At 44.3% G+C, this 25,179-nt stretch overlaps 1 protein-coding gene across 1 annotated transcript in view; it reads left to right on the top strand.

Annotated features, from left to right (window-relative positions):
* LOC146867296 (phospholipase A2, membrane associated-like) overlaps positions 1–22,591 on the top strand; it is a 73,836-nt gene extending 51,245 nt beyond the window's left edge. The window contains exon 4 of the mRNA XM_085604067.1: positions 22,358–22,591. Within this exon, the coding sequence (XP_085460193.1) occupies positions 22,358–22,503 (146 nt within the window). The 3' untranslated portion in view covers positions 22,504–22,591. The remainder of the gene's footprint in view (positions 1–22,357) is intronic.
* Positions 22,592–25,179: the final 2,588 nt, after the last annotated feature.

Genomic DNA, 25,179 nt, shown 5'->3' with positions numbered 1-25,179 from the left:
GAGTGAGGGGGATGTGTGGCACATGGGGCACCATCACACGTGACATGTGTACACAGCTCATCATACTGTAATTAGCTTCACACCTCAGGAGTATGTTGCCACATCACAGCCTGACCCACCTGTGCCCGACACATGTAGTACTGCACAGACAATGCCTTGATGTCCAGCCTTGGACAAGTATGTCAGCTCTATTCCTTTCTGTGTGCTGCCTGTCACCACTGTCAGGTGTGAAATGCACCGTACATGCGCTCTGAGGGCGTGTGTACGTTCCTCATCACTATGGGAATGCTGCCGTAGGTCTACCCATAGTGATACAGAGCGTACACGCATGTGTACGGGGCGTATCACTATGGGTACGCCTACGCGAGCAAACCCATAGTGAAACGGCCCGTACACGCGCGTGTACGGGGCGTATCACTATGGGTACGCCTACGCGAGCAAACCCATAGTGAAACGGCCTGTACACGCGTGTGTACGGGGCGTATCACTATGGGTACGCCTACGCGAGCAAACCCATAGTGAAACCCACCTGTGCACAGGTAGGCGCCTGTGCCAAGGAGCAGATCTGGAAGGACGCCGTCAGTGCCGTGAGGAAGACGGAGGGTCGGAAGCGGCGCCTAGCCCAGGTGAGGAAACGCTGGCAGGATATCCGGTGCTGGACGCGGAGGATCGCACGGGTCCTGCTGGGGGACTCACCTGTGAGCCAAAAGAACCATGGGCGCCGCCGTCTGACCCACATCCACAAGCGTGTGCTGGCGGTCGTCTTCCCTGACATGGACAGGCGCTTACGGGAAAAGCAGCAGCAGGAAGGGGGTAGGTACATGTGTGTTTGTTGTGTGTCACCAGCATTTGTAAGTGCACAGTTGCATGGATACACTGCCAGGGTTTACATGTGCAGTGCAGTTCCTGGTCCCCAATGTGTAGCGATGCTGTCCTTCCTCCCTTCCCCTCCTTGCCATGTCTACCCTGGTCTGTGTGTAGTCACACTTGCACAAGGTTATCTAGGCTGCCAGTTTATCGATGTGCCCAATGCTTGCAGCTTCATGTGTGGGGGTGGTGTGTAACAGGTTTTGGGACCTTGCCTGTGCCCTTTCCAGTTCAGTACTTGTGGGGTCCATGTCAGTTGTCACTGCTGCTGAGTCCAGACATAGGAATGTGTCTCAAAAATGTATTGCTTTACAGCATGCATGTCCTATTTTGTGGCCTGTGACATGATGTGCATGAGTGTGAGATATGCAGAGTGCAGGGATGGTGGCTTGTGTTGCAGTCATTACCATTCAGGACCATGGAGTAGTGTGGCCACTACTGTCCCCTGGGGCATCTTTTCCTAGGTATCATGTGTGTAATCCAAAAATGTGGACAATCTCTGTGTCTATAGCATAGGTTGTGCTCTGTGCCATTGTACCCTGGCACCATTTGTATTTACGTAAACTCTGCTACATGTGTCCACTGTACAGGCTGACCAAATTTCCCTTGTTCATACTCACGGGGGCCAGTGCCTGTGTGTCTTGGTAAAATGATCTGATGATGGCCATTTGTAGATGATGTATTTGTACCGGCGCACCAGGGGTATTTTGTGTCCAATCAGGATTTCTTGCAGGCCATGTGTTTTTATTCCAGACTAAGAGATGTAAGTACTTCCTGTGTCTCAAAATATTGTCTCATGTAGGGGGTGGTTGGTGCGGGCAAGGCCTACATGTCTAAACCTGAAGTCTCCTTGCTAGGTCTGGCCAGTGTGTGATGTTTGTCTGGACATACACTCAAGGTGCAGTGACCCATTAATGTTGGGCATGATTTTAAGTATTACCTTTGCAGCATGTGCCTACAGTTAATAGACATGGTTTCTGCTCATCCCTTTTTACGCCACTGCTGTGTGCTGCAGAGGCTGTGCTGGATTGTCCCCAGTGCCTGGCTCCTCTGTCCAAATCCATATCATGTTATTTGCTTATGTGTCATGCTCTCCATAGTTGGTCAGTGGCATGGTGGGTCAACCAGCTGTGTGTTGCAGGGCCTACATATGTACCTTGTATTGTAGATGTTACTCATGTTGCTTTTCAGGCTATGCACTGTGACCAATGTGTATTTGACTCATTTGACATATGTATACAGGTGTCTGATTATTTCCTGTCTCTTCACCTTGCCCACAGCATCGTCGGGGGACACCGAGGGAGACGCTGGCACGGACCGTGAGGAGGGAGCGAGCACCAGTGCCAGCAGTGCAGAGTTGTCTGGCACATCGAGTGGCACGGAGGCAGACGGGAGTGCAGCGGAGGACCTGTCCAGACAAACCACCACCGACTATGACGCAGACGGGTCCGAGGCTGAGCACTCCGAGGGGGCGGAGGCTGGTCCCACAGCTGACACCAGCACTCCATCACTACCCGCCCCCTCCATTCCGATCACCGGCCTCCCACTTGCTCGTGTCCCTTCCCGCCGTGCTCGGTCACCACGTGTCTCCTTCTTGCCAGGCACCGCACCCCCTGCCCCTGTCTCCACTGCTGCCATCAATGCCGAGTCTGTGGACATCCTGCGGCAGTTGCAGGTTGGTCAGACTGCGATGCTTAATGTCCTCCATGGCCACAGCCGAGTGCACAACCAGATGGAGGCATACTTGGAGGGCATTTCAGCCGCGCAGCCTGACCAACGCAACTTGCTGAGGTCCATAGACTCGACACTGACTGCAGCAGTGGGTCTCCTGCAGCGCTACGTCCCACCCCCTACCCCTGCCCCATCCACACTTCCCACTCCCATGCCTGTCCCACGTACACCCAGACGTCAGCAAGCACGCACCCCACCAGACACAGGCACCACACCAGCAGGGCAGGGCAAGCGCACACCTCCTGGCACGCACACACAGGGTGAGGTAGGCACACCCACTGGGTCAGGGGGCAAACGTAAGTCACGCAGCCAGAGTGGGAGTCCGCATTCCGCAAAATCCATTCCCTCCAAATCCACTCCCCTCAGCTCTCCTGGCCACGAATCCAGCAAGGATTCCTTCATGGCCGCTCTGTCCCTGAGCCCAAAAGTGACACCACCCCGCAAGCGGCCAAAGGAGTCCCCGGTCAGGGTAGCTGAGTGCCCCCCCCCCTGTCCACACCCTCCCCGGGTAGCGCTGCGACTTATCCCTGCGACCCCCCCCTCCTTGGGGCCTGTGGTTCCTTCGGGTGCAGGGGAGACGCTGGGCGACCTGGCAGTAGTGTGCAGCGCCGTGCTCCAATCCACCTTTGGCGCTGCCCCACCCGCTGTGTTGGAGTCGTCCGTCCCTGCACCCACAACACCTACCCTTGCCCCTCCTGTCCCTGCGGTGCCTGGTCCTTCCCCCCCACATGATGCCCCCCCCCTGTGGAAGACAGGGTGGTCTGAACTGTGCAGTGAAGCTAGGGGACACGCGTCCCACTGTGTCCCCCATCCAGCTGTGACTTATGGACTGCCCTATGGGCTTTGTAAATATCGAACTTTATCCAAACAAACATTTTTTGATCATGCTGAATAAAGCAATGTTTTTTTTCCTTATACCACTACTGCTTTTCTGGTATTGCTGTTGGTGGGGCTGCTACATGATTTTGGGTGGTGATCATGTGTTGGGTGTGTGGGAAATGTAGTAGTGTGCTGGTCATAGAGGGGACCCTGGTATCTGTGTGCCATCACAAGGTATTAGCTAAGTTTCTTTGTTCATGTAAGCAGTTACTGCATGGTGAAATTGTCCCGAGGTGTGTTCCTTCCTCTGTGTACCCTGACATCTTCCCTGCAGGGTGTTTCCAATATGTTGTGCTGAGCTGTGTCTACATTAGCTGGGAGTGTGACGGACCCCTTCAACTTTGGCCATGCATGCAGAGCGATGTCTCCACCTGCATCATTCGTGGCATCCTTGGTGATCACTGTACTTGTGTATGTAGTCTGTTGACATGACTTCATGTGGACATGTTCCCTTTTAGGCAGTATGCATGTGTGTACTCCCAGCCTCGCACACATGTGTTACATGTACTGCAGGGTCTTTGTGCACCTGACTGACAATTGTGGCCATTGTATCTGTGGGTACTCCACCCTTTTTCTTTCCATGTGCACTGCTGGGGGCCTCTGAACCCACCCCTCCTATGTCTGGGCACTGCTGGGAGGACTCTTCACCCACCCCTCCTGCGTCTGGGCACTGCTGGGAGGACTCTGCACCCACCCCTCCTGTGTCTGGGCACTGCTGGGAGTGATAGGCACCCACCCCTCCTATGTCTGGGCACTGCTGGGAGGACTCTGAACCCACCCCTCCTGCGTCTGGGCACTGCTGGGAGTGATAGGCACCCACCCCTTCTGTGTCTGGGCACTGCTGGGAGGACTCTGCACCCACCCCTCCTGCATCTGGGCACTGCTGGGAGGACTCTGCACCCACCCCTCCTATGTCTGGGCACTGCTGGGAGGACTCTGCACCCACCCCTCCTGCATCTGGGCACTGCTGGGAGGACTCTGCACCCACCCCTCCTGCGTCTGGGCACTGCTGGGAGGACTCTGCACCCACCCCTCCTATGTCTGGGCACTGCTGGGAGGACTCTGCACCCACCCCTCCTATGTCTGGGCACTGCTGGGAGGACTCTGCACCCATCCCTCCTGTGTCTGGGCACTGCTGGAGTGATAGGCACACACCCCTCCTGTGTCTGGGCACTGCTGGGAGGACTCTGCACCCACCCCTCCTGCGTCTGGGCACTGCTGGGAGTGATAGGCACCCACCCCTCCTGTGTCTGGCCATGTACGCTGGGGACATACGCGGGTGGGGGTATGCGCCGTACATACGGGGGTGGTGGTACGCGCCGTACATACACTGGTGGGGTGTGGGAACGCTCCATGCATACACGGGTGGGGTGTTGGTACGCGCCGTACATACACTGGTGGGGTGTGGGTACGCTGCATGCATACACGGGTGGGGTGTTGGTACGCGCCATACATACGGGGGTGGGGATACGCACCGTACATACACTGATGGGGTGTGGGTACGCTCCATGCATACACGGGTGGGGTGTTGGTACGCGCCGTACATACGCGGGTGGGGGTATGCGCCGTACATACGGGGGTGGTGGTACGCGCCATACATACACTGGTGGGGTGTGGGTACGCTCCATGCATACACGGGTGGGGTGTTGGTACGCGCCGTACATACACGGGTGGGGGTACGCGCCGTACATACGGGGGTGGGGGTACGATGCCGTACATACACTGGTGGGGTGTGGGTACGCTCCATGCATACACGGGTGGGGTGTTGGTACGCGCCGTACATATAGGGGTGGGGGTCCGCACCGTACCCAGGCCTTCAGAGCATGGGTATGGGTCGTACCACGCGTACCCCTACATCACCACAACAATGCTGGTACGGCCCGTACCCAGGCCTTTAGTACGTGGGTACGGGCCGTTCCGCCATTGTTGGGGTGACGTAGGGGTGGGCGTGGTACGACCCGTACCCACGCTCTTAAGGCGTGTGTACGGTACGTACCGGACTTGTTGTGTTGCTGGTTCGCGTCATCACCCACTTCCGTTGTGGCGGACACATGCGTTGCTGGACACGCCCCCACCCCCTCGGAGTGACCAGGCCCTGAAGGTCAGGTATGTCCAGGGCATGTGTGATTTGTGACTTGGGTGGGGGTCGTGTGTCCTGCCCCTGCCCCCCCTTTGCCCCTGGGTGTTGTTCTGACCTTCTGCGGCGTCTGTGTCGGTTCCTGTAGAGCAGGTGGACTGCTATGAGGGCTGGGATGACACGTAGGTTCGGGTCCATGGCTGTCCGTCGCGTACAGGTGCTCCTTGTGCGCGTCGTCCTGATTTCCCGGCAGAGTTTGGCAGTCGGAAAATATTGTTCGTGCGGGGTGACGTTGGTTCGAATCGTACTTCCTGGTTCGTGGAACGCTGCCTGAAAGCGTCCCGACGTCACGTCGGCGCTTTCCCGGATCACATTTGTATGGATATTTTAGTCGGTGGGTGTTTTGTACGATTCGTACGGAAATACTTTTTCCATACGAATTGTACTTGCAATTTTGTAATGTTTTTTGACCGGGTACACGTCGGCCGAAGAAAATGCTCCGTCCGACGGTTCGTACCCAGTTTCTCCAGGATCCGAATCGGCACCTTTATGTACCTAAATAAATATTATGTCACAGATGATGCCACCAATTCTCCGATCACATCCACCCATGCAGTGCCAGTGCACGTGGTGGTTTGTGGCAGCCACCAGCAAATTTTCAAACACAGTGTCCAGTTTTCTAATTGAGAAACAACCAGCACTCCATGCCTGATCTAAAGGTTTCTTGGTGCAAAACAAACAATTCATTTCGGCTTGTGCCCGAAGCTTTTGTCATAAATAAATAATAATTATTAAATTGTATAAGAGTGGCAAACCAATATTAGGAAACGGTGAGCTTTAAGGAATTTTTATAAAATGTAAGAAATACCAATGAAAATGGGAAAAAAGTAGGAAAGTTGTACATTGTAGCTTTATTGTATCAATATATAATAAATATTCCATAGGTTTATCCGAAATTCAAAACAAAAAAAAAATGGCGAATCTCATAGAAATATATTATAATATGTAATATGGTACAAAAATAAAAATCTAATAAAGGAATTGATAAACCATATACTTTCAATCTGTTTTAAAGAAAATGAATTTGAGGAATTATTTAGAAAATGTATTAACTGTAACAGTATTGTTTCTCTCATAATAGCTAATGATAGTGGTGATTTATAAACTTTATCTGGTTTGTAATTAAAATAAACAACATACCACCATGCTCTTAAGAAAGAATTGGGTGCATTTTTTTAAATTAGTGTCATTTGCTGAAAATCATTAATGATCATTTTATCTACTAAAACGCTCCTAAAGGTTAGACAGAACCATTCATTACATCACCCTCCTTCAAAACTATTACACAAGCACAAGACGCAATAGGATAATGACACTTTTTGAACATTTATGCACCGTGTAGCAGGTACCATGCAGTGCTTACCACACGATGCATGGATGTTCGGGTTGCACCTGGTGCCCCCCTCATAGCGAGGGCCACAGGGTTATCCAAATCCATTTCCGACAGCCTTTCAATGGCATTCGGACCACCATAGAAAGGCTGTCAGATACGTGCATCGTAATCCCCACGGCGGCGCCTGAGCAGACACTGCCTCTATTTTGGGCATTTCAATCAGAACTGCACCCTGACGTGCACCTTGAGCCTGTTGGAGGCAGAGTGGATTCCCCCGCAGGCAGACGTAGGAGGGGTGGGTTCTGTTAATAAATCAGTTATACAATTAATTTTACAAATAAAAACATCCATTTAGTCACTTATTTACCCGTTTATTCTTCCATTAACCTTTAGATATACATATATAAAACATATTTATTTTTCAGAAAGACACATATTCACTGGATGATTTCATCAGTGATGTAATATGTGACGTCATCAGCAGTGGATTGCGGTCGCGTGAGTTATAGTTACCTGAACTAACTATAACGGGGGAATTTCATTGTTTTTTTACGAGTGAAATGTCCAGCTAACTATAACATGTGTGAAACCTATGGATTTTTAAGTGAATTCGCAAGGTTTTTTAAATGCTAATTCCTAACTATAACGTGTGTGAAACCTATGGTTTTTTCAGTGAATTTGCCAGGTTTTTTAAATGCTAATTCCTAACTATAACGTATGTGAAACCTATGGGTTTTTTTTGTGAATTTGTAAGGTTTTTTAAATGATAATTTATGTATGTTTTTTTTTTATATATTTATTTTTCAATAAACTACCTATGTATATAGTTATAGATTGACTGTATCCTGTAATTTGGAATGGCTTTGCTTTTTTTTGGGGAATTTGGATAAAGTTGAACAGCATAGTTAATATCTTCTATAAAAATATAAACCCCGCGATTTTTTGAAAAAAAATGAAATGTTTTTTTTCACCCTTCAGGGTCCTTCAGGGACCCACTGACAAAGGCTAGGGGGTCAGAAACTCTCTACCCTGCCCCTTTTCACGTTCTTATATATATATATATTTTTTTAAGGGTTTTTCACCGTGCGCGCACCGTGCGCGCACCCCACGATTTAAAAAAAAAATATATATGTTTTTTTCACCCTTGGGGGTCCTTCTGTGAAACCTGACAAAGGCTAGGGGGTCAGGAACTCTCTTCCCTGCCCCCTTTTCACGTTTTCCACCTTTTTTCCATCTTTCCTTTTCAATGCGACAGACAAAATGGCGGCCGACACTTCCTGATTTCGACCGATTCGAATGTTGACTGACATCTAACAACCAATCAGAATTTCGCTTGCGCACAGCACCGTGCACGCACGGTGCGCGGCTATAGATATTTATGTACTTTTAACTGCAATTTTCTCAGGAAATACAGAACAGATTGACACCAGATATGCAAAAGGCACATGCCTGACGTGAGGACTACCTCTTTGCCAAATTTCAAGTAATTCTGTTCAGCCGTTCGGGCTGTACCTTCGACTAAAGGTCCTATGGAAAAAATGCATGGGGAAAACGCGTTTTGGGACCCCCTTTTTTCTCAGCCCCCGCTTGACGAATCACCCCGAGACTTTCAGGGTAGGAGCTGAGCGGAGCGCCCCATTAGTTTTGAAAATTTCACGAGGATTCGTCAACCGGCGCCAAAGTTATTCAAAATAGAATTTTCAGATTTCCTATGGAAACACGGTCCTAACTATAACTATCTACTGGCGACCGCCAGTAGATTATATATATATATATATATATATATATATATATATATATATATATATATATATATATATATATATATATATATTTGAATCTATTTAATTTACTTTATTTTACTCTATGAAAAATACTTCTTTCAAGTGCTTGGCCATGAAAATATAACTGCCTCTGTTTAAATTTCTGTGCATGTGAAATGAACATGTTTTAAGATGGCCGGCTGTTGTTTCAATAGGACATTGAATGTAAAATGCCTCTTTCTATGACCATGCTTAACAAAACTTTACTTAACATCCTCCTGGGATACACTGTAACGTCGTTAACAAGGCTTCGTAAGCCGAAACACGCGTAGAAGTTTGTCTGCCTTCTTGCCACCTTTAATTAAATTCATATATCGTATCTACGGAGTGCCGTCTCCTGAGTGACTTTGTTTTGGGAGCAGCTTTCCACATATATATATATAGAGCACCCGCCCTAAGGGTGCCGCGCTATGTCGGTGCACAGGAGCTGAATATATATATATATATATATATATATATATATATATATTGTAGAAGACTCCACAGTATTTGTACAAAGGAATACCTCGCGCTCCAAGGCTCGTTTCAAAGAAATATTTAATGGCAACGCGTTTCGAGCAAGCGCTTTTCTTCACAAGCCAACAGTTACAACTTACTCGTCCACCATTTTTAGTATATGTAAACATAAATAATGGACCAAAATTGCTTGCAACCCGAGCATAGAAGTAAACAACAGACTTCCATTCAAAAATAAAGATAAGACGCATTTCAAACAGCATAATAACAGCGCGTCAGTTCCAATATTCCCAAAAATATATATACGCAAATACAATTTGATTATTCATTGCAAATACGTAAAATATGTAAGTAATACAGAATCATCATGGCCAAGTGGCCTTTTATGTGAAACATCGCACGAATATTTTAAACAGTTTGTCTAAATATCTCATGAACAATCTGTTGCCACATATAGACTCTTGAAATTGCAGGCCATGTGGCCCGATAGTCATGGTCCAAAAATATATCCACAGACAAATCATTATCATTAGAATATAAATTGGTGAGAGGTGTAAAGTTACAAAACACTTACACAAAATTTTAAACACAGCAGGAAAGATCAGGGGGCACTCGACAGGCGGATGTCCCCATTAAATCAACAATCCATATCAGTACTGATTCAGTAATCGCCTCATAAAGATAACATTGTTATTATACATCAATGAAGACAGTGTTCCGACACACTGTCACAAGGGAGAATTTTTATTTCATGTAATTTTCTATTATCCAATATTATACTATGGCGACAAACCCACCATTAGGACACCAAACCGAAATCAAATACTTATAAGGGCAGAGTCAGAAGAGTATACATATAAATATGTATAGAGCAGAAAATGAAACCAAATGGATACTCATCCAATATGGACAAAAAGTTCCTCATCTGCAGTTAAACCAAAAGGGTTCTTGGACTCTAAGAGGATGATATACTGCGATTCCAGGACTCTCAATTGCTTCTCCCGATCTCCCCCTCTGGGGTTTGCCGGCACCCTGTCAATGCCAAAGAATGAAAAACAATTAACATCTTTCTCATGATAATTCAGCCAGTGCCTCACAGTAGAATAATTCAAATCCACATTTCTAATCGCAATATGATGGTGATTTGAATTAATGACATACATTTGGTATTCATACCAATATTGTCCTATGTATATCTTTCAAGCCTATATTTATTGTCAAGTCTAACCACGATAACCTTTCTTTTTTGTCTATTGTTAAACCTGACGATTTAAATGCACATGTCATTTTAAAAATAAGAGAAAATATTTTTTTAAATGGTTTATAAAGATCCCACCTTCCGTGATGCGCGTCATGTGATCAAGACCCTCCCAGCTGAAAATAAAGACTATGCAATGAGCAACAAATCATGGTCCGTGCACCATTCTTGCAAAACAACCGGCGAGGTGAAGGTGGAGTACTGCGAATATATATATATATATATATATATATATATATATATATATATATATATTTTATCTACTGGCGGTCGCCAGTAGATAGTTATAGTTAGGACCGTGTTTCCATAGGAAATCCACAACATTCTATTTGAAATAACTTTTGCGCCGATTGATGAATCCTCGCGAAATTTTCAAAATAGGTGGGGTGCTCCGCTCCGCTCCTACCTTAAAAGTCTCGGGGGGATTCGTCTAGCGGGGGCTGAGAAAAAAGGGGGGTCCCAAAACGCGTTTTTCCCATGCAATTTTCCTTAGGGACCTTTAGTCCAAGGTACAGCTCAAACGGCTGAACAGAATTACTTGAAATTTGGCAGAGTGGTAGTCCTCAGGTCAGGGATGTGCCTTTTGCAGGTCTGGTGTAAATCTGTTCAGTAGTTCCAGAGAAAATTGCAGTTAAAAGTACATATATATCTATAAGCGCGCACCGTGCGCGTACGGTAAGCATGCCGTACGCGCACGGTGCCGTGCGCGAGCGCAATTCTGATTGGTTGTTAGATGTCAGTAAACATTCAAACCGGTCGAAATCAGGAAGTGTCGGCCGCCATTTTGTCTCTCGCAGTCTGAGGCAGTGAAAAACAAAGGTGGAAAACGTGGAAAGGGGGCAGGATGGACAGTTCCTGACCCCCTAGCCTTTGTCAGGGGGTCACTGAAGGACCCCCAAGGGTAAAAAAAACAATATTTATTTTTTCAAAAAATCGCGGAGTGCGCGCACCGTACGCGCACGGCACGCACAACGCATCGTGGGCGCATGGTGCGCGAAGCGCACCATGCGCCCACAGAGCGCGCACGGTGCGCGCACGGTGAAAAACCTGAAAAAATAAATATATTAATAAATACATAACTTAGCATTTAAAAAACCGTACAAATTCACTTAAAAAACCATAGGTTTCACACACGTTATAGTTAGGAATTAGCATTTAAAAAACCTTGCAAATTCACTTAAAAAACCATAGGTTTCACACGTTATAGTTAGCTGGACATTTCCCTCGTACATCACTGATTACATATGTGTCTTTCTGAAAAATAAATATTTGTAATATATGTATAGCTAAAGATTAATGGAAGAAGACATGGGTAAATAGGTGCCTAAATACAGTGATGTAATATCTGACGTCATCAGCAGAGGATTGCGGTCGCGTGAGTTATAGTTGCCTGCGCTAACTATAACAGGGGAATTTCAATGGTTTTTTACGAGGGAAATGTCCAGCTAACTATAACATGTGTGAAACCTATGGTTTTTTAAGTGAATATATATATATATATATATATATATATATATATATATATATATATATCGGGTAGACTCGTCTCTATCTTCCTGTGGTGGAAAAGACGAAGCGAACCCAAAACTTGCAATACTTCTTTTTCTTTATTGTGTGCCCAGCAGCACCGCCATTACGCATTTCGATCCTCACGAGACCTTGATCACATGACAGGCTACTAAGTACACTCACCACATTTAAAGTGACAATGCCTAATTCAAACAGCACTTTGTCATAGACATGGAAAAAATACCTTGTTTGTGTAGTGTGACGACATATTATGAATACAGCAGTTCTTAAATTTCAAACAATGTGCAAATGGATGCAATGTCATTAAAAATATAAATATATCAATATATAAATATCTGTATTACATAGATTCTTTGTTAAACCCAGAAATAATACCGGATAAAACCTACCCTTAATAAAAACGAAAAAATGAGTTTAAAAGGGATGTGACACATATAAATAAATATTTATAAATACATGTATAATAGTCAATAAAATGCATGAGCCTCAAAAGAATAAAATTATTAACTTTTAACTGAAAACAATGTTTTGGTATTGTAAGTTGACATCACGCGATCAACGTGTGTGTGTGTGTGTATATATATATATATATATATATATATATATATATATATATATATATATATATATACAGATATCCATATGTTCACCAATAAGTGTAACTTGTACCCCAGCCATGCACATATTTCTTATCAATAATTTCATTGCAAATGTACCAGTGACCATATCAATGATGTTATTGAAGATGTCACAAGATATGTAATCTGTGGAGTAATTAGCAGGTTGTGGTGAGGGCGCAAGCTATGGTTACCTTTGGGCACAAGTTATAGTTACTTGAGATAACTATACAGATAACTGGTGAATTTCTGTGGTCGTCAGAGTTTAAAATGTTAAGTTACTACTGAGCATTTCAATTAGCTATAATGTTACTTTAACCTTTGTTTTTTTCAATGAATTTCTAGTTTTTTTTTAACATAAAGTAATATTGTGTTACCATACGTAAAGCCAACCTCTGCAGCACATGGCCTCTGGCCGTGGTGCAGGCAGCCAACCTCTGGCAACCCAATCTCCCGGCGCCCGAGGTGGGTGCCCCACATGCCACATGTTGGGGCCCTGGGGAGAGTCCCAGGGCTTTTGCAGCCCTAGTCATCTCCCTGCATAGTGCAGGAACTGGCATTGCTCCCCCACAGAAGGAGCAGCTATCTATGCTTGCGCCCTCCGTATGGGAGAAAAATGTGTTCTGTTTCCCTGGCCTCACTCCTGCGGACAGGGAAACAGAACACAGGTCTGCTCCCAACCATCTGCACGCTGGGAGCAGCGTTCCTTGTTTGCTCCCGTTTGGTGGGAGATTTAAAATGCTCCTGCTAGCCGGGAGAGAACATGTTTCCCTGCCTGCACTTTCCCAGGGTGGGCACCCTGGGGCACTCAGTCACTGAGCCAGACCCAGGGATGCGGTTCCTGGACCACATTAGACTTGAGGAATGGGGCCGCACACTACCTCCCCTTTATTAAAATTGAAGTCTCAGAGGATGGGGTTCCCGGGCCCTTTTTAGGCTCAGACTTTGCAATAATAACATATCGGCCTCATGGGTTCCTCGTGGCCTCGTAGAGGATTTGGGAGTTGGGCCAGACACCGCCCTCCACATAACCATTATCCAAATCACCCTACGGGCCCTGTCCCACCCTGGGGGTATTGTTTGGAAAGGCGCAGGAGCCTGCACCATTTTTCTTTATTTTGCCATGAATTTGCAACAATTTACCATGAAACCACAGCAAAATGATTTAAAAGCACATTTTTGGCCCCAGGCAGGGTCCCTCTGGGACCCCTAATCAGGTCTAGAGAGTCAGGGTATCCCTACCCAGCCCTCTATGACTTTTTTCTGTGTTTTTTAGGACTCAGGACTGAGTCCAAGTCTTAACATAGCTGCCACCAGTTCCTTGATGATGTGGTGGCAGCCAATCACATCTCAGGCTCTGTGTCTGTTGATATACAACGTTTTAAGCATTAATTGCTCAAAGACTACTGAACGATTTACCCCATGTCACAAAAAGCACTTTTTCTGGACCAAGATCAAGCTTTCTGACAAATTTCATGTAACTTTGTTCAGCAGTTTGGGCTGTGGCTGTGTCTAAAGTTCCTATGCTAAAATAAATGGGGAAAACGCATTTGCGACCCCTCTTTTTCTCGGCCCCTGCATGACGGATCAACCCAAAAATTTTCAAACGCAAACTAGTCAGAAGTAGCACTTTGTTTAGAAAGTTTAATGGAGATTCATCAAATGGCACCAAAGTTATTACCGACACAAAAAAGGCATTTCCTATGGAAACACAATCTTAACTATAACTACCCAGTGGCACCTGCAACTGGGTAATTAATATAGCTATTATTAGTGCCTCCACTTTGTTATGTCTTTAACACATTATGCAGGAGGCAAAGACACACTTCTACAACCCCAAATTTTTAAATGGTAAACGCATTGCAATCCACAAGAATTTCTGTCAAAACTAGGGTTCTGTGTAAGGCTGTATCACCGACACTGATGAAGCCTTTGCGTTGCCCTTGTATCGCACAAAGCAAAGGAAGGACAACACAAAGGCTTCAGTAATATTTACAGTCAAGAAAGGCCTGGTTTGCTTGGCCTTGCATAGGTTTGTAAAGAAATGAAAATCAAGTTACCTATTTGTGCTGCATTACGTTACATTTAAAATTTCGAGGCGTTTCATGGGCGCAGCATGGACATTCCCATGCATCCACTCATGAAATTTGGCAAATTTCCACATATACAAAGAGTTGTAAACCTTGGAGTACTTCAAAATGCTATGGGTTCTGAAGTGAGGCATAACAAGCAGAAATATGTTTATTTCTCCTCGTTATTTACTCTCGCCACGTGTGCTGAATTCTGCAGCACACACAGAAAGAGGAAAATGCCTCTAAGGATTGTTTTTGTCCTTCCTGCACACAACAATCATGCCTGTAACATGGGCAGTCTTGCACTATGGAGCAGATGCTTATGCTGGGACTAGGTTGCACACAGACATGCTCCATTATCTTTGTAAATTGGGAGCATTAATGCTCTCTCCCTTTCATGCAAGGCAGTGCCGCATTTGTGCTAGCTGCCCTGCGTTCTGTGAAAGTTTAGTAAATGTGCCCCTACGTTTTGGAAATTCGTAACAACTCAAAGATATTTGAATCCATAATAAATATATATGATATTTTCTTCTGCCAAATCATTGCCTGTAAATATCCTATACAGAAACACAGCCTAGGGATTAGTCAGCTGTTTTTTTACAGAGTTTTCTATAGCGCAAACTTGACACGAATTGGGTATCAGAGCACTTTACATAGCACCAGTTGCACTACATGAGGACATATTCATTTTTTTTAGGCACTGGAAGATTAAGTGATTTGCCCAGAATCACAGAATGTTCAGGGTCATTGCAGAGACTCGAACCCAGTTCCCCAGATTCAAGGTCGACCGACCTAGCCGTTAGGCCAACTCCTGTTATGATTGTCTCTCGTGGATGTCACCATTCAACTTCTCTGAAATTAGTGATAGGTTAAAGCTGTTCATTTGTTAGACAATTCTTTTTTTTAAAAAACATAGTTTATTGGATTTTGAAGGAAGCAAAGTCGTATATGTGTCAACAATTGTACAGTGTTAACATCTTAAAGTCACTTAGTTGGAGCTTCGGCAAGGTAACTACACTGTATATACAATTAGGAAATGACAGCCAGTAAACAATACCCTTCCCCACCATATAGCAATGAACTATCTATACTCCCCCCTCCCTTCCCAGACTCACCACTATGTTATCATGACCTGTAGATTTCGAGTAAGACATGATTGTACCCATAGTGTCAGGTACTTGACCCCTAACTTTACTTGTTACAGCCTTGCAGGGTTTTTGTGGGATCTGTTACCTGTTGGGTACTTTGTTAAAAGGCTTCAATTTTCCTTAGTTTTTAATGAAGTGAAGGTTCAACTGAAACAAACAATTCTAGCAGAGCATCCCACTCTAATGAGATCGGATTCTTCCTCAGTCCTCTGTTTCCTTCCCTTCTAATTGCCATGCTTTCAGTCCTCCCCATCGGACCACCTCTTCATGCCACGCCAATACCGATGGAGGTTTGGTGGATATCCATCGCATTGTGATTGATCGTTTCACCAATCTTAGTTCCAGATTAGCAAATCTAGTTTGCGTTCCCTGTGCCTTATGCCTTTTGCCTAATCCTAGAATGCAGTGTTTTATCGTGTCTCCCCTGTTCCAGGTGTAATTTCATTAAGGTGTGTATGTGCAGTCGTCCAATAGGGTATTAGCTGTGGGCATGTCCATAGCATGTGTAATAAGTCAGCCGACTGCGCATGGCATCTAGGACATGTATCTGCTGCACCAGGGAACATTTTCCTCAGTTTGTGAGGAGTCAGGTACGCTCTGTGTACCAGCATTAATTGTATCATTTAAACTTGGGGTTACGAGACACTTTCTTGGGGTGCTCTAGCACTCGTTCCCATTCCTTGTCCGATAGTTCATGTCCAATATCCCTAGTCCATTTACTTCTGAGCTCCTGGAGCGGGAGAGCCACATATATTCGAATACTTCTGTATAACCACCTAGTCAGGTGTCCCCGATTTCCCATGAGGTACAGCATGTGCAGAAGTTCATGTGTCTTGGGTTCTGTACCATCAGGCGACCAGTGACGTCTCACATATCTACTAATACTAGTGTGGAGGATATATAATGAACTTGGAACCCCTTGCTCTCTGACAAAAGTGTCATGGTCCATGAGCATGTTATCTGTGGACAACATCCCAACTGTATTCACTCGTCTGACCACTTACTTAGACATCTCGTCAAAACTATTCTAGACAGTATAGAAATCCCTAGTAAGGGGATATTAGAGGCGTAGGGAGTTAGATACCCAGTGTACTGTATAGCCGTCTTCCAGTGTAAGACAGCTACTTTTAGCAGTGGCGATGCCAGTGGTAGAGACCTCTTTCCTGGTAGCAGTAGGGTGTGAAGAGCTCCCCTCTTCCATTCTTTTTCTGACATCCCTATTTCTTGCAAGTTGCGGTCCGCTATCCAGTAGGAGAGCCACTGGAGTTGGCTTGCATAGCAATATGCTTGAAAATCAGGAACCCCTCTGCCCCCTCGGTCTGCACCCAGCTGTAGTTTCAGAAGTCCAATTCTTCTACACCCCCTACCCCATATTAGCTCAGAGAGCAGCGTGTTTAATGTTTTGAATATGTGCGCCGGGATTAGTATCGGCAGATTAGTGAGAAAGTAAAGCAATCTGGGTGGCATAACTATTTTGGAAATGACCACTCTTCCTGCTACAGCGGCAGTGAGGTCCAGAACGCCACTTGGTTTTTCAGTTTCTTGATTGCACGGCCCAGGTTACTTTCTAACCGGTCCTGTGGTACTCTACATATGTAAATGGCAAGATATTTAAATGTGACGGGTGCAATTGGGAACGTCCAGTGGCCCTAGTGAATGTGTTCCAAGCGAGCCGATTCCTTAAAATAATAAGCATATGATTTGGATTCACTGATCGTCAGGCCAGAGAGTGTCTGGAATTGCTGGAACACCATGGGGAGGGGCTCCTTGGGACCTCGGAGATTGTTGAGATAGAGGATGATGTAATTCGCATACGCTGAGAGAATGTGAGTTTGATACCCCTTTCTCTCGCAACTGCACGTATCTACGTGCCAGTACAAATAGCAGGGGCGAGAGGGGGCATCCCTGCCACATACCCCTGGCTATAGGATAGGGTCTTGAGATATGGACCTCCGTTCGAGCCCGGTCAGTGGGATCCGCATATAATAGCCGGACCCAGGTCACATATTTGTCTGGTATTCCAAATAATGGTAGGGTTCGTAACATATAGCTCCAATGTAGGGTATTGAACATCTGTCTCATGTCTAGTGAGATACAATCTGCCTCTGTATCATTTGACGGCGACAAGGTGAGTATCTGGTGTAGTCGCCTGGAATTGAGAGATGTACTCCTGCCCAGGACAAATCCGCATTGGTCTATATGTATTAGTTGTGTTAAATATGGGTATAATCTACGGGCCAGAATTTTGCTGAGGATTTTATAGTCCGTATTTAATAGAGAAAGGGGACGATAACTAGCCATGTCCCTAGGTTCTCTACCTGGTTTTAACAGGGATGCAATCAAGGCCTGTCGTGTATTTGGGGTAAGGTACCTGTCTCTAACGCTGCTTGTTAGGCAATCATTAGAGCCCATATTCATCGTAAGGGACAACTAAGTGATACAGGGTTAACTGAAGAGTGTGCAGTTGCTCCAGCACTAAGATCCTGCATGCCACTATTTCTTTATTTATTTTGAAGTTTTGCATAGCACAGACAACACCTGGAGGAGACAGTGGGGTTCACACAGGAGTACTTTCTTCAGTAATCAGTGGGTTTTCAGAAATCACATTTCAACCTATGAAGCTGTGCATAAATGCAGGTGTGGTTGATGTAACTTTTCTGAATAGTAGAGTGCCTATTTAAAAATGGTTGCAACAAAATTTCAGATTAGATCATGGCCTAAATATTTACAGGTTACAAATCTACAAGGAGCGCTTCTAACTAGAACAAGAAATGATTATCCTTATATATGTTTATCAACACTTCCGTCTTTTGGTACAGCAACTAACTCAAGCTTCGCATCTATGCACTATGAAAATACGCATGGATTTCTATTTTATTCTTGTGCCACTAGAAAGTAACTAACAGTTGTTAATATTATGTGATTCCTTTTGTTGGCACATGCATAATACTTGCTAAGAACACCTTATACCCTACACGTATTTGGATCATGTGTAATCCTTACCTTGATGTGAAAATTCTCTATGTTCCTTCATAGGATCAAACCCTCAAATTACATGGAACAGTTGCTAAATCTAGCAAAAATGCTTAAATTCAAATGTTCAAAATAGTTCAAAGTTAAAGAGTGCAAAACAAAAGCATGATTACAAGTAGGAAGGCCCTGGCCTCAGCAAAATTGCAGCATGATCTTTAAAAACGTGAAGGTAGAAAAGTGGAATATTATGTGGTATGTCTGGGTAGACTTACCATGTAATGTTATCACAATACCTCATAGATGGTCCTTTGATTCACACTAATACATCCATAGATCAGTCCTGGTGGAGTGGCTTAGAGCGTTCAGGCTTTACTAGTGGAACATGTGTTAAGCATTTCAGAGTACCAACATGGATGATAAGTATTTGACACGACTCGATTGGAATCCAACACCAACTTATAAAAATAGAGTGTATTTTTATCTTAATTTAGACACCAAAACAAATGGAATAGAATACATATAACAGAGTTATAGATGTTTTAAGCAATATTAAATCAGTGCAGTAACATACACAGACAAGACAACATTTCAGTCAATCGCAAAAACAACTAGAGACAATTGGTCACTTGCAGGTCAAGTTCAATGGAACCCTTACAGGGTAAAGGTCAGGGTGTCTGACATATATTATAGGTAGTGCATTTGACTGTGCCATACATGGTGAGGGCACAGGCGAGTTGGAACAGTTTTCACTGCTCCTACATTGTGCAATGGCAGGCCTGCCATCAATAGTTTGCGTCAGTCACCCAGGCTGGCACAAAACTGTGTTGCAGCCCTGGGTACTCCTTTACCACCTGTGCCCTGGGTACTCCTGGCACCATATACCTGGGGACAATGTATTTGGCAATTTGGGATTTCATATTCGAACATAACAGTTTTGGGAGACAGTACAGGCACCGAGGTCTGGGTCTGAGCAGTAGACTCCAGTGCACTCCAGTGCACTATCAGAGTAAAACCCATTAGCATTTGGAGCAAAACGTGGGGGGTGACCACACACAAAGGAGCACTTTCCTACAGTGAAAGTTCAAGGAAAGGTGGGAAAATTGGTGTGCTGGCAAGGCACCATAGTGTAGTGCATTCCTCACACCAGGTAGGCTTTCCTTCGATGAAATGGACTTGGTGTGAGAGGGTTTGCACCCCCAAACCCACTAGCCCATAATCATTGAGCCATGCCTCCTGACATGGCCATTGACAAGACACAATCACATTTTGTGGAACCCGTGACCAGTTTGGCCACAAAGTGTAAAGTTTCTTTGAGGGAACCAAGTGCCCATGGATTATAAGGATTTCATTTAGTTGGGGAATACCATGTACCATTCTAGATAAAGCTAGGACTTGGATGACTTGTTTGAAGTCAGAGACTGGTAGGAGCTGGTTGATAACGTGGAGCATTCAAAGTTGGAATTGTGCTCCTTTGGTGGGGTTATTAATGTGTTGTTGTAGGATGGTCACAACCATTTCAACCTTTCTCACATAACATAATTCTTCAGGTTATGTAAAGCCTTTCCTTTTTAGACCACAAGGGTAACACTCAAAAATAGTTATTCTAATATGAAACCACAATCCAATGTCTCACTAAACACATCCTGGGTTTAAATTGATCCAGTAGATGCATCTAATGAGTATCATCCCCTGCTAAGAGATATGCTCTAGGGAAGTGTCCATCTGACCTCTTATAAATGCAATTAAGAAAACATATACTTCTGTTTCTGTATGTCTAAGGACATCTCTCTCTTTCCAGATATGTACCGGATATCCTGCCCACCTTATTACAAGTGAATTTTATCTTATGGCACTTGTAATAAGACGGATGGGGTATCTGACATGTTTGTAATGGAATAACCGGTCTGCAATACTCTAAATCAGGCCAATTATCTTCCTTTTATAGAGGTATTACTGAGACTGCTTCAGACCATTTGTGTCACTATACAATGTTGTAGGTAGCGCTGGCTTTCTAAGTGAGCAAACAGTCACTTTCCATCACATGCCTTCATTCACTGTGTCCTACCTATTGCCTTAATTGTCTTCATATGGAATTAACCTTTGTTCATTCTGTGTAATTTGGGATCCTGTGGGTTCACCTATAGTAATGTAATTACAGGGAATAGCTTTCATCACATGGCCACACTTGAGCATAAGTGTGTGTGCTACCGAATTGAGTAAACAATCTAGGACACTAGGATCCCTCCCATGTGTGGGGTCCCTGGGTGGTTTCTGAAATCAAAACATACCTCAGGACTACATGATGGAAGGCTCTTCATGAGACCGAATGAACAGCTCCTTCCAATTCTTCAGCTCACTCCCCTCATCCTGATTGAGCCCCAACTTTCAGTTAAATCATCCCATCATTCCTTTATGACATCACGCACTCTCTGCAACTCTGACTGACACTAGTGTTCCCTGAGTGAAAGCACACACAGCATTAACCACAAACCCTAGTCAAAATGTTAAGAGCAAGCACAGCAATCAGTAATCTGATTTAAAAACATACTCAAACTCAAGTAAAATGTGAGCACAGTCCACCTGAAGCTCAATACCACTTCTTGCAAATGGGTCTGAATCACGGGGCTTGCTTCCAATAAACTCCCCTTTTGCAATGTAGTCACCCTATTTTGTGATATGGAAAAATAATTCAGAATTGCAAATCGGGGTTAGCGACCTGTATCGAATCGCGATTTGTAAGGAGAATGAAAGTGACGTTCCTTCCAAACTGTGGGCTGGTATGGTATGAATCAATGGTTTGTAATCCCAGTTCCAGTCTCAAACTATTGACCAACGGCACATTGCATATTTGAGGTGGTAACTGATTCGCACAGGGTAGGATCTCTGTTTTGGAATGTAATCAAATAGATCATAGTCGGTTGTCTCTTGCAACCCACCGTCCTTGTGATTGCAGCCACTCACAGATGGTGGCAAATGGTGAATTGCCTAAAGAATATTAGTTATGCAGTTCATTCTATGACCTGTTGCGGTTTCTTTTTTTGTACACTGGTCGACAAGTACAGAGGTTATTGCAAAATCTATTTTGATTTGCAAAATGTTAGTGCACAGCAAATCGAACATTATCTAAGCACTTTCTCATTCTATTTTTCCATCCTATAGATAATTCTAGCCTGTTTAACTGATGACAAAACTTTTTCCAGGAGCTCGGACTTTTATAAAAAGAAAAACAATTTAAACCCATAAATTCTAAATAAACCTTCTTTGCTTTATAAAGTGTATTTCAATCTAAAGCCAGTGTAATTACTATCCATACATCGTGTAGTTGTCTACATCAACTGCACTAATATGCCCCCAAGGAAAGTGGCAAGCATATTCTAGCATTCACTTTTCCCTTGCTTTTATTAGTATGTTTACGCTCAAATTATAACAGTCTCCTTAGGAGCCGCTAAGTGCCCTATTTGCTGATGTGTGCAATGACTTGAACTTTCGAGCAAGGTTCTGGAATGACTTCATGCTGTTTTCCTTTTCTGCAGGAGGCTCCTCAAATGAGTGTGGACGACTTGCTTGTGAATGTGACAAGACAGCAGCGCTTTGCTTCAGGACAAACAGGAAAACCTATAATTCGAAAAACACATTCAAGCCAAATTTTACCTGCAAGGGGAGCAGGCCTGTGTGCTGAATTCCAAAACTCACTATTAATCAATATTGTAATGAAAAAGGATAATCAACTGTAATCCGAGGACCTTAATAAAAATAATTCAAGCATCGAGCTCTGCTAGACTTTTTATTCTGTAAGTCTTTGTCAGAGGTGTGCATGATTCCTCTTGTATGATGTGGGTCGCAAGGCAGTAGAAGGTGGATATAAGCCTTGAGAAGTACATCAAATGTTGCCTTTATCACACCTCTTGTAACCCAGTTCTCTATCAGCCTGCACCTCTCCTAGAGGATCCCAGACTTCCTCAAGCAAGTCTCCAAACCCGAATGAGCATTCCACTCTCATGGGAAATGGCCTTTGTATCACGGGCTGAGTCACGTGTGCTGTTTCCCCGCAAGCGAAACCACGCTTGCCCTAATCACGCATATGCCTTAACCACACATATGCGTGGTTAAGGCAGTGCTCGATCTGGATAATGGGATGGGCGGGGACAGGAAGAGTAAGGATCGGGGAAGAACACAGTTTGGTAAGTGGGGGTGGGGCCAAGTTTTGGGGTGTGGGGGGTAGGTTTAGGGTTGGAGTAGCTTTGATGGCTCGGGGGGGGGGGGGGGTCGGTCGTTTTTGGGGCTGGTATCCCGGTAGATTTTAGGGCCTGGGGGTCGGGTAGTTTTTTAGGCTCTGGGGGGTAGGGTAGTGTTTAGGTCTAGGGGGGGTCATGGTAGTGATTAGGGCTCAGGTGAGTTGGGGTAGTGTTTAGGGCTCAAGGGGGGTCAGGGTAGTGTTTGGTGCTCACGGGGGAGTAGGGGTTGTTTTTAGGGAACTTGAGGGGTCAGGGTGGTGTTTAGTGTTCGAGGGGTCGGGTAGTTTTTAGGGCTTAGGATGGGGGACTGGGGTGTGATTTTTACCACACATCCCTTTACCAGTCATGCCTTTACCACAAGTTTGCATGGTAAAGGCATGCATGGTTGGTGCAGCGTTATAGAGGCACATGTGTTTTAGCCATGCATGCCTCTGTCCTACAACCCACTCTCACACCACGCCATTCCCTAGTGACTCCTAATCACATCTTAATAAGTCATTCCTATCCTGGCCATGTAAACACAGGGTGGCACATTCCCATGGACAATTATTGACCACAAAAGGATACGGCAGAATTTCACGTGAGAAAACTGAACAGCTGGTATAACACATGGACTCTGCGATGCCGCAAACGCAAGATATTTGGTTTTCGTTTTTTTAAATTTAAGTTTACCTCGTCTGTTGACTCCCCCCATTCTTACCTACACGGGCTGTGTCTGAATTCAGAAATTATTACCATCCTTGAGAGTGAAAAAATAAAGTTATGGGTGCAATTATGTGCCACCATTTTAACATCAGAAATAATCGTGTGGTGCGACACATTATATTCCAAGCATCGTGCTGGATGACTTATTACTGAATAAAATGTTTGAAGGAGTCCTTTTAACAGGTCAGTCTTCAAGAATATTTTTACAACATCCTTTTTCGTATTTTGACTCTGTTGAAACTCTACAATGGCTGATACCTGGATTATATATATTCATTTTCTTTCTATAGTAGTCAGTGGTGAAGCATGAACAGTGAACTAGTTCCTTGAGTTGAAGTTGGGACACTGAACTAGACTATTGCTATTTACCTTTACGTGTTGTGTATTTTGTTCATTGAGTTTCTTACAGGTTAATATGTCATCACAGAATTATTCGCTTGCTCCTCCCCAACCCTTTTGGCCTACTGGTTGGGAACGGAGTATGTAATGGGCTGATTGGAAATCATACTTACTTAATTATATAGAAACAATAGATGAGGAGGGCAAAATGTCAGCAAACCAAAAGAAAAACATATTTTTGCACTTATTTGGTCCTTAAGGTTTAAATGTGTATGTCAACATATCAAAAGAAGTGGGAGGAGGCGATTTCGATGGCCCGATTCACAAAAGTAACCTGAGACAAAATCCTAACTGTACCACTTTTGGTGTTCACAAAAGGCATTTAGGAGTAGCAAAGTTAGGATTCCTAACTTTACTACTCCTAAATGCCTTTTGTGAATACCGAAAGTCGTAAAGTTAGGATTTTCTCAGTTTAGGAGTAGTAAATTTAGGAATCCTAACTTTACTACTCCTAAATGCCTTTTGTGAATACCGAAAGTCGTAAAGTTAGGATTTTTTTGCAGTTTAGGAGTAGTAAAGTTAGGAATCCTAATTTTTCTACTCCTAAATGACTTTTGTGAATACCGAAATTCGTAAAGTTAGGAGTTTGTCTCATATTACTTTTGTGAATCGGGCCCCTGTGTTTGAAAAAACATTAATTATTTTGATTATTTTTTGCACATAATGTATGTCTCAGCATCGTTAGGTACAAATTCTTTCAAAGGGAACAAAAGGAAAATTAAATTATTGAGGAATATGTTGCTGCCCTTAAGAGATTATTTTTGGATTGTAAATTTGTCAATCTACAAGAAGATCTCATTAGAAATCAAGTTGTCATGCACTCTCTGGATCAAGTATAGTCAAGAAGGGTTCTGCATTAGTGGGGATTCTGAACTTAAAGAAATGCTTGCTATCGTTAGGAGTGCCAAAGAAATGTAAATAGGTTAGAGTGAAAATATTGAGAAAGTTGTTGGAAAGGTAAAAGGAAGAGACAGTAAAGATCAGAAACCTTTCACATTTAAAAAAAAATGTAACAA

This window comes from Triturus cristatus, chromosome 1_2, assembly GCF_964204655.1.
Source record: "Triturus cristatus chromosome 1_2, aTriCri1.1, whole genome shotgun sequence".
In the NCBI taxonomy this organism is placed as follows: Eukaryota; Metazoa; Chordata; class Amphibia; order Caudata; family Salamandridae; genus Triturus; species Triturus cristatus.
This window is presented reverse-complemented; position numbering and strand designations above follow the sequence as displayed.